This window comes from Malaya genurostris, chromosome 2 (genome assembly GCF_030247185.1).
Source record: "Malaya genurostris strain Urasoe2022 chromosome 2, Malgen_1.1, whole genome shotgun sequence".
In the NCBI taxonomy this organism is placed as follows: domain Eukaryota; kingdom Metazoa; phylum Arthropoda; class Insecta; order Diptera; family Culicidae; genus Malaya; species Malaya genurostris.
The window spans coordinates 94,287,200-94,303,046 of NC_080571.1; the positions used below are offsets into that span (position 1 = coordinate 94,287,200).

At 36.5% G+C, this 15,847-nt stretch overlaps 1 protein-coding gene across 2 annotated transcripts in view; it reads left to right on the forward strand.

Moving 5' to 3' along the window:
* LOC131432350 (uncharacterized) overlaps positions 1–15,847 on the forward strand; it is a 370,503-nt gene that overhangs the window by 205,912 nt on the left and 148,744 nt on the right. For both annotated transcript variants that reach the window (XM_058598563.1, XM_058598564.1), the window contains exon 6: positions 1,498–2,695. In XM_058598563.1, coding sequence (XP_058454546.1) covers positions 1,498–2,695 — 1,198 coding nt within the window. The remainder of the gene's footprint in view (positions 1–1,497; positions 2,696–15,847) is intronic.

Consider the following 15,847-nt stretch of genomic DNA (forward strand, 5'->3'; position numbering starts at 1 on the left):
CGGACCGAAGGAAGCGGCCAACATGGATATTTGCAAACGCCATATGGAAGACCCTCATGCAATATCCAATTCACCGACATTACATAATGATACTATTCTAGTTTTAATGTAGTCGTAATTAAGATCAGTAAATATCCTTGGCATCTTAGAGCTTAAGCAGTGTGCCTTTAAATTATATTATAATATTGAATACAAAAAAAGAAGGTGGGGAAGGCGCTAAAATTTGATCGAAAAGTGAGATTTTGCGATTTGGTATCAGATTTTTCAGTAGAACATTTAATGCAGTTGTGACGGATGCGTAGCCGCAATATGACAGCAAATAATCACAATTTATCATTTGAATCGATCTTGATACTGAATAAAGGCCGACTTTGGCAAAATATACGGCTACTGTTTGATAATGCTTATTTATGGCTAGTGTGCATTCTGAAAGCTGTATTCTGATTGATTTACAACAGATGAGCTTTCAGATCACAGATATAGAGCTATAAGATTTTATGGAGCTCATAAAAGACTATTTTACTGCCTTGATTAGTGGTCACGGGATAACTGGGTGCAGTCTAATGCAGACTCTCTCTCTCTCTCTCTCTCTCTGCTACTATGGCAACGCAGCGAAAGGTCTGATTTAAAACAATCCGCCAGCAATCAATCATTTGATTTATGGTTATTTACAACAAAATGGAAGCAAATGTATTCACATTGAACTATATTCTGCTTTGATGCAGTCTATAAGCATTCAGAAGCAAATTTAATTTCATATTTGAAATTTGAGATCCGGGCTACTGTTCATCTTGACAACTGAAGCTGAAGTGGAATGGAATGATACTTCCTCGGAAATATGATCAACTTTGTTTTCGCTGATGGAAACTCGATATGCAATTTTATTACCCAAACAGATAAATTATGCAAGGTAGATAATTGGTAGAAAGGTCAAATTAATTGAATAAATTAAACGAATTCACGAGAAAGGTAGTCCGATGAGTGGTTGTAAAAAGCAACTCAGCATATCGCGTAAAACTCTCTTTGGTTAGCAACGCTATTCTGAATGGCAGTGCCTGACGGGAAATTTTTAATTGCTTTCAATTTAGACAAGACGAAGCGGAGGCAGGCTGAACCGTTCAAAAAGCATATCGGAATTGTGCTTTTTCAGCTCCTTTCATGATTCAACATTTTTTACTAAAAGTTATGGATTCTGAGGGATTTGAACTTCGCTTGTGTTAGAAATAAATACGCTGCAAAAACCATTAACATCCACAAAAAGGACACCCGCTTTAGAAGTGACAACAAAGTTAATGGTTTTGCTATAAATATCTAACAAGTTTAACCAAAAACCAATTATCACAGATAAAGATATTTTTTCCAAATCCCCATAATGCAGTACACCCCTCCTACTACCCCGCCAATCGAAAGTAGCTGAAAGTTTCCGACCTTTTCCCCCGACTGAAACCAAAATCCGCACTTAACTCACTTGTCCGCTTCCGGTTTCTCTTTCCCCAGTGATAATAGTCTGCTCGTCCATCAACTCACCGCAAACAATTAGCGCAATCAATCAACTGAAGACACTACGGAGGACAAAGATTCTGCTGCTCGACACGATAGGGACAATCTTCAACAGCGACAACAAACTGTACCGGAGCTTCGTCCGGAACGGGACGCTGGCGAACGGGGAACCGAACCGCAACCTGCTGGTGCTAACGATTCTGACCGAACATTTCAAGCTCGTCCTCCAGCGGGATCACGGAGTGGACCTGACCGATTATCGGCACATCAGCGAAAGGCTGCTGAAAATTCGACTCGACGATGTCGGCAGCGAAGATGATGATGATGATGATGACTATGGAAGAGCGTCGGCAGCTAACCGAACCGGGGTCGACGGGTGGAGGGAGTCGAACGAAAATCGAACAGCAACCAGGCAGCCGAGACACAGACAAGCGCTGGAACAGCTAATAAATTTAACCGCCCTGACCTCATCCGAGTGCGATTTTAATTATCTTCTAAGCGACGATAATGGGTCACAAGAGCTACAGGCTCTTGCCGCGGACCATTCGCGCTGTCAGACGTTACTCGACAGTTACTGTGATTTTGACGTTGACGTCGACGACACAAATTATCTTAATTTATCATCGTTCGACAACAGTGCTGAGAACTTTAACAGAAGTAGTACACTTAATATGAGCAGTTATTTCGAGCGTGCGACTCGGAAGGATCGACGAAACAAAGAAATCGAACAATTTTGCGCTTTGTTAAACCTCGACAAAAATCAATTGGTGCTAGCGGACAATCAGAAGACAAAATTCGGTGATGTTGGTGCTTCCCTATCTAGCAAACGGTTAATTTTTAGTGAACACTTTTATCTGTACGATTACATCCTAGCGGTAGTGCACGATCAGCGTCACACGCACTCACACCAGTATCGAAAGTTTCAGTTTGATTTCATAGTGTTTGATTTGAAGAACATCTCCAACCATCGGACTACAATAGTGTGGCGGCCATTTCTGATTCTGCGGCAGGATCAGTTGGACCGCCAAAAGTTCAGCATGCATCCGGTGCAGCCCGGGTACAGTGATTGGATTATCGAGACGACCATCGAGTCGTTCTGGATTTGCGGCTGGTTCTGCTGGAGTGTGATCGCACTCGCCGTGTTCCTGATCGTATCGATTATCTTCGCGAGCGTAGTGTTCAGCATCGCCGTTCGGTGAGTAATCGCAATATTTTTTAACTATTTTTGTCGAAAATTGTATTATCTTCAATAAATTTTCCGGTGAATTTTTAACAATCGGTGACCACGGGGAACAAATACCATTTTAAAAGCATGTTCTAAAATTGACCAGACAATGTAGCGTCTGACATCGACATTTTGACTATAAACGAAAGACTTTAGTAAGTTTTTACATTGTATTATTTGTTCAACGCTTTATGTTTTTGTCAATGTAACACAATACAATTTTCCAGCTTTTCTTGAAAAAAGCCTACACAAAAGGCCGAAACGTCGGACAGTAAACAACATTCGTTTGTATCATAAGACTAAGACAACCGTTTTCCTGTTTTCCATCTTAAAATATGTTTAAAGAGTATTGATTGTATTCAGGTATTTGTAAAATGATGAGCAACGCCTTAGTAGAGGCACTATTTTTTTTGTTCCGATTACAGAGGTTTTAACCTTAACGTCATTGGCCTCTTCGGGCTAGACCTGACTTTCTGACCCTATGTGCGGGGGTAGGAATCGAACCCAGGCGGGTTGCGTGAAAGGCATCGACACCCTCATCACGCTATACCCGTCCCCAAAATGGAAAAATGTTCAATTTGACGAAGCGTTTCACTCGATATTAGCATGAGAAGGGAAGTGTTACGTTAAGTTAAAGATGCTAGAAAGCGTTGCATACGATAAATTTCTTAAATTGAGGGTTACAAATCATATGAGCTATTTTGTGAAAATTATGAATGTTAAAAAGCTTTCCCCAGCGAATGACCATTAATGGTTAAAATGGTGGTGAATGGTGAAATAAAATAACTTAAAAAATAATTATCTTTAAACCGTTTTAAGGGTTAAATTCTTGCGGTAAACGAGTTACGATGCGTTTCTTTTAAGGAAGTTAGAGTGTTATATACGTTTCGTTTATATGTTATATTCGTTATAGGTATTACGAAGCGTTACAAGCGATATATTTTTGTGAATTGTAGGCGCTACGAAGCGTTGCATGCGTTACTTTTTTGTGAATAATTATTACGGTATTACGAAGCGTAGCATGCGTTATTTTTTCCTTATTTAAAGGTGCTGCGAAGCGTTACATGGGTTACTTTTTTGTAAGTTATGGACGTTACGAAGCGATACTTTTATGTAAGTTATAGGCTTTACGAAGCATTACATGCATTGCTTTTTTGTAAGTTACAGGCGCTACGAAGCATTACATACGTTACTTTTCTGTAAGTTATAGGTGTTACGAAGCGTTATTTTTTTCTGAATCATGGGCATTACGAAGCGTTACATGCGTTACTTTTTTTTAAGTTATAGGCGTTAATAAGCGTTACATGCGTTATTTTTTGTAAGTTATAGGCGTTAATAAGCGTTACATGCGTTACTTTTTTATGAATAATAGGCATGTTGTAAACAATACGGAGCGTTACGAAGCGTTACATTTTAGTAAGTAAAGTGTTACGAAGCGTTAAATGCGTTACTTTTTTGTGAGTTATAAGCGTTAGTAGGTTATAGTGAGTTATAAGCGTTAGTAAGTTACCTGGAAGGATTCTTAGTGTCAGTAGGATCCATAGTACTAGCCTACAATGATTCTGTACGCTAAGAATCGGCTGCGAAGTCTGTTGAAACAGAAAGGTCAAATTCCACGGAAGGAATGTAATGCCAAGACTTTGCTTTAAGTTATAGGCGTTACGAAGCGTTACATGTGTTACTTTTTTGTAAGTTATAGGCGTTACGGAGTATTACGAAGCGTTACTTTTTTGTGAATAATAGTCGTTACGAAGTGTTACCTACGCTACTTTTTTGTAAGTTATAGGCGTTACAAAGCGTTACATGCTTTACTTTTTTGTGAGTTATAGGCGTTGATAAGCGTTACATGCATTACTTTTTTATGAATAATTAGCGTGTCATAAACAGTACGGAGCGTTACGAAGCGTTACATTTTAGTAAGTAAAAGTGTTACGAAGCGTTACATGCGTTACTTTTCAGTAAGTTACAGGCGCTACAAAGCATTACATACTTTACTTTTTTGTTACGTGCGTTACTTTTTAAAGAATAGTAGACGTGTTATAAACAATACGGAGTGTTACTTTTTAGTAAGCTATAGGCGTTTTGTAAGTTATGGCGTTAATAATTCGTTATTTTTTGTAAGTTATAGGCGTTAATAAGCGTTACATGCGTTACTTTTTTATGAATAATAGGCGTGTTATAAACAATACGGAGCGTTACGAAGCCTTACTTTTTTGTAAATAATAGTCGTTACGAAGTGTTACCTATGCTACTTTTTTGTAAGTTATGGCGTTAATAAGCGTTACATGCGTTATTTTTTGTAAGTTTCAGGCGTTAGTAAGCGTTACATGCGTTACTTTTTTATGAATAATAGACGTGTTATAAACAATACGGAGCGTTACTTTTAGTAAGTTATAGGCGTTAATGAGCGTTACATGCGTTATTTTTTGTAAGTTATAGGCGTTAATAAGCCTTGCATGCGTTACTTTTTTATGAATAATAGGCGTGTTATAAACAATACGGAGCGTTACGAAGCGTTACGAAGCGTTACTTTTTTGGGAATAATAGTCGTTACGAAGTGTTACCTACGCTACTTTTTTGTAAGTTATAGGCGTTACAAAGCGTTATATGCGTTACTTTTTTTGTGAATAATAGGGTGTTATAGGCAATACGGAGCGTTACGAAGCGTTACTTTTTAGTGAATAAAAGTGTTACGAAGCGTTACAGGCGTTACTTTTCTGTAAGTTATAGGCATTACAAAGCATTACATGCTTTACTTTTTTGTGAGTTATAGACGTTAATAAGCGTTACATGCGTTACTTTTTTATGAATAATAGGCATGTTATAAACAATACGGATCGTTACAAGCGTTACTTTTGTGTAAGTTATAGGCGTTACGAAGCGTAACACGCGTTACTTTCCTGAGTGCTATAACGTTAAGAATCGTTACAAGTGTTACTCTTTTGTAAGTCACAAGCGTTACATACGTTACTTTTTTGTGAGCTATAGGCGTTACGAAGCGTTACATGCGTTATATTTATGAGTAATAGATGAGTCATAGTTTCAAGCGTTACGTTACGGCCCAGGTCTCTCAGAAATCAGAAACAGAAACGGAAAAAAAGTTTGAGTGAAATGTCATTTTCAATCGAATAATATAAGATGAAAATGAAATTTATGGCCGCTGACCGTCAGCCCTACTCATTCATTTGACTTTTGCTGCCATTTTCAAGTGAAGCTCCTGGAATTCATCGTCAGTTGGATAATCGTACCTAGTAATTTGAAGTTTTGCTTGCTCAGTTTCGAGTGCCAAGTAGTGTAGCTTCTTCATTGCCTTCGCTCTTGGTAGTAAGCAATTTCAAACGAATAGAATTATTAATGGAGTAAAGTATTAAAAACAAAAACTGAAGGAGGAAGCAATTAATTTATGTGTATTCTGTGATTGATATTTCAGCTGTCTGGTTTGTCTTTTATCTATTATCTTGAACCAACTCGAATGTTTACATGAACCTCATTTGAAGGCCGCTTTCACACTATTGAAAAAGATATTTTGTTACTTCAAGAGATCAACTGACGGTGGTTAAACTGAGCCTCGATTGAAGAGAAACGATTCATGAACTGAATGCAGCTCGTTCGGGCCGTCAGCAAAAATTGTGTGTGTCAGAGAGTGAAGTTTACTGCATTAGAGAGATCGTCAATGTGTTCCACATTCAGTTTCAATTAAATTGAATGAAGTTTTACTGCACTGATTATGAGGCTGATGATCTTGTAGAGTACACCGTGAGAAAAAGGTTTTGAGAGTTATGTGATGTTCAAAACTCTACTGCTGTTAAATCACGCAGCAGCCGTTCCTACGAAGCAAAACAGAGTCAAAAGCACCTAAAATGGAGGATGAAACCGGGGTAAAATAAACAACAATAATAATAATACATAAAATTGTACTGGACGATCGGAAAGAGAAAGTGCGTGAACATGCCTTTATTAAGTAAGATTCTGTAGAAGAGAAATATATACTGCCGCTGGATCCCGCACATACTTATTTAGGGCTAAAAAGACAAACGCAAGCACACTTCGAGTACATGTTTGGCTGAATCCTTTATTAAGCAATAAACTGAAGTAAGCACGAGTGTTTCGAAGCAGCATGAGTGTCTCAAAGGGCGTCTCAATGCGACGGAAAGATCACAATGTCGGTTTTCTGAGATCGGCATAGTATACTTTTGGGAGACTATCTCAAATCAGAAAAAAGTCAGTATTAGAGTGCATTAATGAAGCGATAGAAGAGCACAGTCGGACCATAGATTGATCGTTCGCTTATAAATGTAAAAAATTGAAATTGTACTGCTTGCTGGATCTATCACGGAGTGGATATGACTAAAAGTGCTGGAAGTAGACAATATGATATTAGGTATGCATTCTTATACCTGAAATTGGTTCCCAAATATTACGCAGCCCTGTAATTGATGATGTCCGAGAAAGCTAGAAAATATACTAAAATAAAGAATAATAAATATTAATTATCGAGACCCGGCTTTCCGCAAATATTCATCGAAGGAAATGCATGCAAACACAGTAATTCAATGTCCATATTTTTAATACGGTACTAACGAAATTTTACATTTCTGATCAAAATCTCCTGATAAAACTGTATTATGGGAACTCTGGAATCATTTCTCTCACCCAAATGATGAAGACTGTTCTAGAAATTGTAAACACATTTTTTGTAACAGCAGCAAAGAATTCTGGTTCGGGAAGACATTTCGAAAATTTTCATAAAATTATCGTATCGAACGACATCATATTTTTTCTCTTGGTTTCCTTGTCCTTTATTTTTACTCAACGGTTGAGCTCAAATAATTCAAATTCAAATTGAATGCTTAATTTTAGCTCATTGAACGAAACTCTCGCTATTGGATGTTTTTTTATCATTATGTTTTGAGAGCCATGGAGAGAGCGAATAAAAAAAAAAGATCGAATACAACTCAAAATTATGTATAACTAAGTCCAAAAATAGGTAGTTTTAATTTTCTGTGTACATGCAAAGCATTAAACCACTTCTTGTATCGTAATAAACTAGTCAATTATGAACTACGTGATTAGGGTACTTCTTGAGTTCTTCCAATGTGCGATCAGCTCCTATATTTTTTACACGTAAAAATATCTTCATTCTGTCTTCAAGCTCTGCTAAATAATGCTGACAGTGGGAAGACTAATCAAAACTGATCTCGCTCCCCGTCGTTGGTGCCTACGGCGAGAATGAATTGACCAAACGCCGTTCCTTTGGCTCAATGTTTACTGATTTGGTCAATTACGGAGTGTCTTTACCGTAGGTTTACCAAGGCCCTAGCTACGAGGTCGCATAAAATTGTATCGTCGCTCAGTCGACATGAAGCTACCCGTTTTTATAACTCCGTTTGTATCTCGCCCTTGTCAGCCTTGCCAAACCGGAGAGAAGGACAGAGGGTGCCATTTCCGCTCGCTTGCGAAACAGTTGCATCTTCTTTTTCCGTTAGTATTTTCCTTCTCCTGGTTCGTTCGTTAGATAACTAATGCCTCCTCAAAGTGGAAGCTATTTACTGAGGTTATTAATCCTTTGGGTAATCTCGTTATTCTGCGGCCCGAAAAAGTTCACGCTGCCTGCAAATTGGTGCGGGGTGCCGAAGGAATTATGTTCTTTTATGCTTGCCATAGAGAAACTTAGTTCCAGTGCGTTGGAACAATTTATTACATTTCCATATTTTTACTTCACAACATGATTGCGGAATTGTCGAATCTGCTTTTTTGTTGCTTGTTTTTGCCGAATCGAATTGTTGGAAGGAAACCCTTTTCATTCTGTTTTGATGTAGAATTACCCTAAACTTTTAAAACCTCGATTCTGAAGTTTGACTAAAATATGTTATGTTGCAATTGGAACGGAACAATTTATGTTAATTGAATCAAAAGGCTTTGTTGATACCACACTCAATCATGCTTACTTTACGTCATTAAATATTCAACCTAGACAAGAAAATTTCATTTCAGGTTTGTTGGCGATTGATTAAAATGTGTTTTTGAGATCTATTTTAATTTCAAAAAACTTACTTTAATCAATTTGATGGCGTATTTTTTATATTAAAGCTTCAAATTCATGAAGATTCATTTTTAAACTTTTTAATAGGGTTACAGATTTTCGCGATCATGGTTGAAATATATTTAAAACTGAAAACTGAAAACTGAAAACTGAAAACTGAAAACTGAAAACTGAAAACTGAAAACTGAAAACTGAAAACTGAAAACTGAAAACTGAAAACTGAAAACTGAAAACTGAAAACTGAAAACTGAAAACTGAAAACTGAAAACTGAAAACTGAAAACTGAAAACTGAAAACTGAAAACTGAAAACTGAAAACTGAAAACTGAAAACTGAAAACTGATAACTGAAAACTGAAAACTGAAAACTGAAAACTGAAAACTGAAAACTGAAAACTGAATAACTGAACAACTGAACAACTGAATAACTGAACAACTGAACAACTGAACAACTGAACAACTGAACAACTGAACAACTGAACAACTGAACAACTGAACAACTGAACAATTGAACAACTGAACAACTGAACAACTGAACAACTGAACAACTGAACAACTGAACAACTGAACAATTGAACAACTGAACAACTGAACAACTGAACAACTGAACAACTGAACAACTGAACAACTGAACAACTGAACAACTAAACAACTGAATAACTGAAAGTCGGATCCGGATGCAGTTTAATAAGTCAGTCGATTTTTCAAGTCATAGCATATCATTTCTGTATGAGAAAGGCAAAGTCTTCATTGTTTGTATTCGGAAATTTAGGAATAGCCGAACAGTGAACGACCACTAGTTTACAGGGGGTTATAATAAGTCAAACATAACACATGGGCTGAAAAGTCCCGGGCCTAACACATAGATGGCGCCAGTTTTATTGCAGTCTTTTGTTATTTTCACAACAATGGATTAAAAACAATTTCATGTTTTAATTTTACACTTTTTTTATATCGTTTATTTATATCCAGCTTTAACCTGATATTGGTCGTTCGCCGGGTAAATTTTTTTTTACACTGCTTCCTGATGGAAAAATACCGCTCAAACAAACAATGCACAGTGGAAAAAAATTTTGGACGTCCACTGCGTTCATCGTCTTCGGTGCTCATATGACCAGTACGAAATTTTGCAAACCACTTACGAATTGTTGCTTCGCCCGGTGCAGAGTCTGGATAACACTCATCAAGCCATTTTTTGGTATCGGCGACACTTTTTTTCATCAAAAAGTAGTGTTTCATCAACACACGAAATTCCTTTTTTCCATTTTTTTCACAATAACAAAAGCAGCTTCACTCAAAATGCAATATCTCACAAACTAATAATCAGACAGCTGTCAAATTTATACACGTATCTTTTGAAGGTTGGTACTAACTGAAAATGGTATGGATTTAATTCTAGTGGCGCCCTCTCATAGAAACGATACAAACTTTTCAGCCGATCCGTTATATTGAATGATCATTTGACAATGAGAAAGCTCTAAGCAAAGTGAGTGCACAGCAACCGAACCTCGTCCAAAGCGCCCGGAAGCACAACAATCGGCTGGAAAGGTTATGGAATGTGCGTGGTGTCATATTTATTGACTATCTAGAGAAAGGAATTACCATTAACAGTGAATATTATAAAAGGTTATCGAAACGTTTGAAGGCTGAAATTGGAAAGAAACGACCTCATATGGCAAAGGAAAAAATTTTGTTTCATCAGGAACAGAAGTCAATCAAAACAATGGCAAATCTACATGAATCGAACTTCGAATTTCTCTCAAATCCACCGTATTCGTCAGATTTGGCTCCCAGCGACTACTGGCTGTTCGCAGACCAGGAAAAATGCTCGCCGGTAAGAAATATCGCACGAATGAAGAGTTTATCGCTGAAATCGAGGCCTACTTTGAAGCAAAAGATACATCGTTCTACAAAAGTGATATTGAAATGTTAGAGCGGCGCTGGAATGATTGCGTTGTTTTAGATGGAGATTACGTTGATGGATAAAGTTAATTTTGAACCAAAATTTGCTCTCTTTGTTAGGCCCGGGGATTTCCAGCCCATGTGTTAAGTATCATAAGCAAATATATATGAGAATATGAGACACCAGTACAGAGGTGGATTGAAACATAATGATTTCAGTAGAACCAACAATCAGAAGGATTTTTTTGTCGTCTTTCAAAATTACGCCACTTTCGAATTCTCCCATAAATTGTTTGTTATCAAAGATAACTTTCCGAACATTCTGCCTTCTCACTTCCAGTCAGCAGAAATCATCGTTGAAACAGGAAACGTCTGTTGAAAACCCGCTTCCGGATCTTGACAAGCTGATAAGCTCAGCACGAAAAACTTTTACCGTGCCGTGCTTCAATGCTCAAGTCTGTCGTCGGATATTGAAACATATCTTTTGGATTCGATTGACTGACAGTTGAAACTCGACTAGCCTGAAGGCATCCACATAGGTGTGCAGATTCGGAGCTACGGGAAGCATGACTGCATAGATGTTCCGGTCTGTTACCGTAGTAAGCAAGAATCAATTGCATCTAATACATCAGCATTCCTACCGAGAGACAAAATGTCTGCGATGGGATATGGTATCGCAAATGCACCGGAACAGGCAATCCAACGCGAGTCTGTTTTTCGATAGCATATTTTTCTTTTGCGCCATGATGATCTCAGTAATGCTATCCTGGCACTAATGTGAAGTTTAAGTGTTCGTTACATTACATTCGAAAACAAGCTGTTTTGTGCTGTAGATAATAGATGAGAATAGAACACATTGTATTTGATGGTAACCGAACACCCCGCCACTTTCATCGCACTCAAACAGAGTTGTTTTGCCATGCATGTCAAATATTATAGTATTCAACACGAAATACTGAAAACAGATTGTTTTTTTTTTTATATAGGTGTCAGATTGCAGTTAAACAACATTGATGCGCTTTACATTACTTGCGATTTCCGCTAAATATAAAGCTAACAAATTAAAATCTCGCATCCCACTTTAGCCACAGATAAAACCAGACATGCAAATCCACTTTACAATTCATGTTATAAATGATATTTTGTAGTTTCATTGCCTGTAGAGCCACTTATGGACACTTTAGTTCGAACTAAAGTGATCCATTTAATAATTTATTTACTTCCAAATTACAAACATATGGTAATTCTACTGGTTATTCAGATCAATATGCAGACAATTTACATGTATTTCGGAATAAATGATAGTCCGGCCAAAATTATTAGAATCCAGATTCCGCGGCATTCATAATTCAGAGTTTTTACTTTTCATCCTTTTATTTAACACGGCACAAGCAGAACCCTTTCCTATAGGAAAGAAGCAACCTTTTCATAATTCAGCGAGGCTTGGAGGGCTATTCGATCACTAATCGCGCCTTCGTCCATTGATTCTTCGTCCCAACTGCAGCTTTTGTCGTTGTTAGAAGCATCATTATAAGGTTTTTTTTTAAATTATTCTTTGTTATTGCTTGGATTGTTGATGTCATTGGGGGCCGTGGCAGACGTACCGTGTGGTAGTATTTCATTGTTGGTAGTAACAGTCTCAATAAATAACACAAAGCACAAACGTTCAATTTATAAAAACGTATGTTTGTATTAAGAGCAGTTGTATTTAAAATCAAATGTGAAACTTATTCATTAGAAATTAAGGTTTTCATGTTTTTGTAAACGTCATTCCATTTCTTATTTACATTACGCAGTAGTTTTCATGAGTTTCACAATTGTTTTTTCGCTGATTTTATTACTGCCTTTGTGATGCGATCGACGCATGAGTTTTAGTATCAGTTGCACAATCGTTGTGAATAAATATTCGTAATAACGGAAGAACTTAGAGATATGTTGCACAACACAGAAAATTGCGCTTTTCCATAACACAACAGTTACTGGAATAGTAATATAAACTAACTTGATAATTTGATAAGTAGAAACATACAGGACAGCATCTTAACATGCTACTTGATATTACCGGTACTTCCGGAACTAGGAACGATGATCCACAATACCTGCCTAATGGAAGAGTTATATGTCTTTTTGAAAGAATTTGGTTCGATTTTTTCGTATCATGTATAAAAACACTCCTGGAAATGAAATTTGTATACTCATCAGCCTGTAATTACAGATCAAGAAGTCGTATCCGGATTAAATTCTGTAGGGTTATATGAGAATGTAAGACTTTTCATTTGAATCTAAGCTTGTGAAAATTAGATGAGCGGTCTCTGAGAAAATCAAGTGTACTTTTTTAGTTCATTTTGAACATTTTAGCCCGTAGCTCCGGAACCTGAAATCGGATCCATATGAAATTCAATAGCAGACTATAAGGTTCTTAATTTGAAACTGAGTTGAAGAAACTCGGGTAAACGGTTAATGGTTTTCACAGTGATTGCCACAGCCTTTCTTTATGAGAAAGACAAAAATGTGTATGTTTGTGCACCTTTAAAGCATTGTCTAATTGCTCCTACTCGTCTTGTTCCAGATATATATAATTATATATCACGTAACCGACAATCCATTTCTTGCCTTTCTCTATAGAAAGACTCGACAAGATCGGAAAATGTCTGCGTGTATGCACCTCTTTAAAGATTTTCTCTCCGCACAGTTTTCTCGGAGATGTTTTTTTTAAAGCTACTCTTGAGTTATGGATCAAACTTGAGGATTGCGGAAATGGCTGTCATTCCTAAATCCAATGATATAAAAATATAAGCGCCGTTATCAATTAAACACACTTGTTTCTCTCCGGTCAATTTTCTTTATGATGGCTGAATCTATTTCAACAAACTTAGGCATGTTTGTTAGCTACTCTTGGGCTGTGGATCAAGTTTGAAGCTCAAATGACTAACGCTTCCTTCAGTATTTTCTCGAGTATACAACATGGAATGAAAAGTCCCGAGCCTTACAAAGAAAAAGTCGATTTTTTACAGTGAAAACTTTTTTATTCTTCAGTATAATGTCCATATAGAGCGATACATTTGATCCATAGATCCTCCAACATTTTGACGCCCTTTGAAAACAAAGATTTGTCAAGGTCTTCAAAATATGATACGCTTCCGATTCTTCAATGACCTCAGCATTCGACGAAAATTGCTTTCCCTAGAGAAACTTTACAGGTTTTAAATAGATAATAGTCGCTGGGGGCCAGGTCTGGAGAATACGGGGAATGGTTGACAGATCCGTACCGTTGCTTTTATGCCTGGATGCGTAAGTGCAACTTTTTCCATAGCTTGATGAAAACTAGAACTCGTCTGACACGATCAGCTGTTATTCAAACACAGGTGGCTAGATTGTCATTAAAGGGTATGGCCGGGTTTTCATACAAAAACTGCCCTCAAACAGAACAAAAATTGATACACGCTGTTTGAAAGGGTTTATATTGGAGATGATTTTTGAAAAATTTTAACCCTTTAACTACCATATTGGTGGAGTTAGGGTGGTTCTTCTGATTTTCATTTTATTTAATTTTTAATATAAAATAATCAGGAATATTTTAGGAACTATGGGAAACGTCTCTGATTTATTTCAGAATTTTTCAAAATGTATTTCATGTGAAATTTTTTTTTTTAATTTTCGATTTTTTTTTAATCGCACTTATAATTTTGGTACCACTCTAGATTTTACATCAAAAATAAATTTTTTATGAGTACATTACGCTGTATTTCTTTCAGAATTTTTAAAAATGTGGACGGGTGTAATATATCAGGCTCTAAAAAAATAATTCATTCGGAAAAGCATGCGTCTCCATCAAATTGTCATCATCCGATGGAGACGCATGGTATTTAGTTCTAAAATCATATATCACATGCCCTTAGAACTAAATACCATGCGTTTCCATCTACAACTTAAGTTCAAGGCTTGAGTATTGACGTAATTAATAATGACAAAAGAATTTTATTCCTTATGTTATTTACACACGCTCGCACGCCTGGCTCGATTTAACAAACAATGATGTAGGGAATGCATTAATGAACATGTGTGCCAGCGGACGGTTGTAATTCGTTTCTAATTTCAACATCTTGTTTTTCCGAATAAATTATTTTTTAAAAGTCTGATATTATACCCGTCCACATTTTTAAAAATTTTGAAAAAAAATACAGCGTAATGTACTCATAAATGATTTATTGTTGATGTAAAATCTAGAGTGGTACCAAAATTGTAAGTGCAATTAAAAAAAATTCGAAAATTTTGAATATTTTTTTTCACATGAAATACATTTTGAAAAATTCTGAAAAAATCAGAGAGGTTTCCCATAACTCCTAAAATATTCCTAACTTTTTTCCATTTTTTTGCTAAAGAGGTGTTTGAAAAAATAAAATAAAATGAAAATTAGAAGAACCACCCTAACTCCACCAATATGGCAGTCGAAGGGTTAAAATTTTGGGAAAATCATCTCCAATCATCTATAGGCTTTTTCTCAACAAAAATATACACATTTCGATACTCTTCACGTTTTTTTCTGTGAGAGGTCCGGGACTTTTCATTCCATGTAGTAATCGTACAAGTGACATTTTCGACAAATCGCATTTCTTCCATCCGCACAATTTTTTTCAGGGAGTGACAAACGATCAAATTTAAATGTATTGTTGCAGACCCTTTAGTCTCAGTAATAATATTTAAAAGACAAGGTAGGCACTGAAACACGTTTTTGTGAACTACCTGATTCGATATAAATGAATTTGTGTCAAAAATCAGTCTAAATTAGCGTTAGAAATTATCATAATGATATGGTTCCATAAGACTGTTTCAATGGCAGTAGAAAGGTATTATCACATCTCTACGTCGATTAAGAGGAGGTTTTTCTCCATTATTTCAAATTTAAAAAAATTAGTGTCACTGAAAGCACAATAAATAACACACTTCTCGGTTGATTTTTCATTAGGGCGTATAAGCAAGTGACAGTTTCTCTTTAATCACTCTCTCTTTCGATTATTGTGATGTGATTAAAAAGATTTTCTTTGATGTCACTATTCTGTTTGAAAGTCGAAAGTTTTGGGTATCATTTCATGCAAAGAGTTGAGTGATAAACGTGGAAACCGCTTTGTAATTAATAGAAGAGAAAGTAAACAAAGAGAAACTGCCACTTGCTTATACG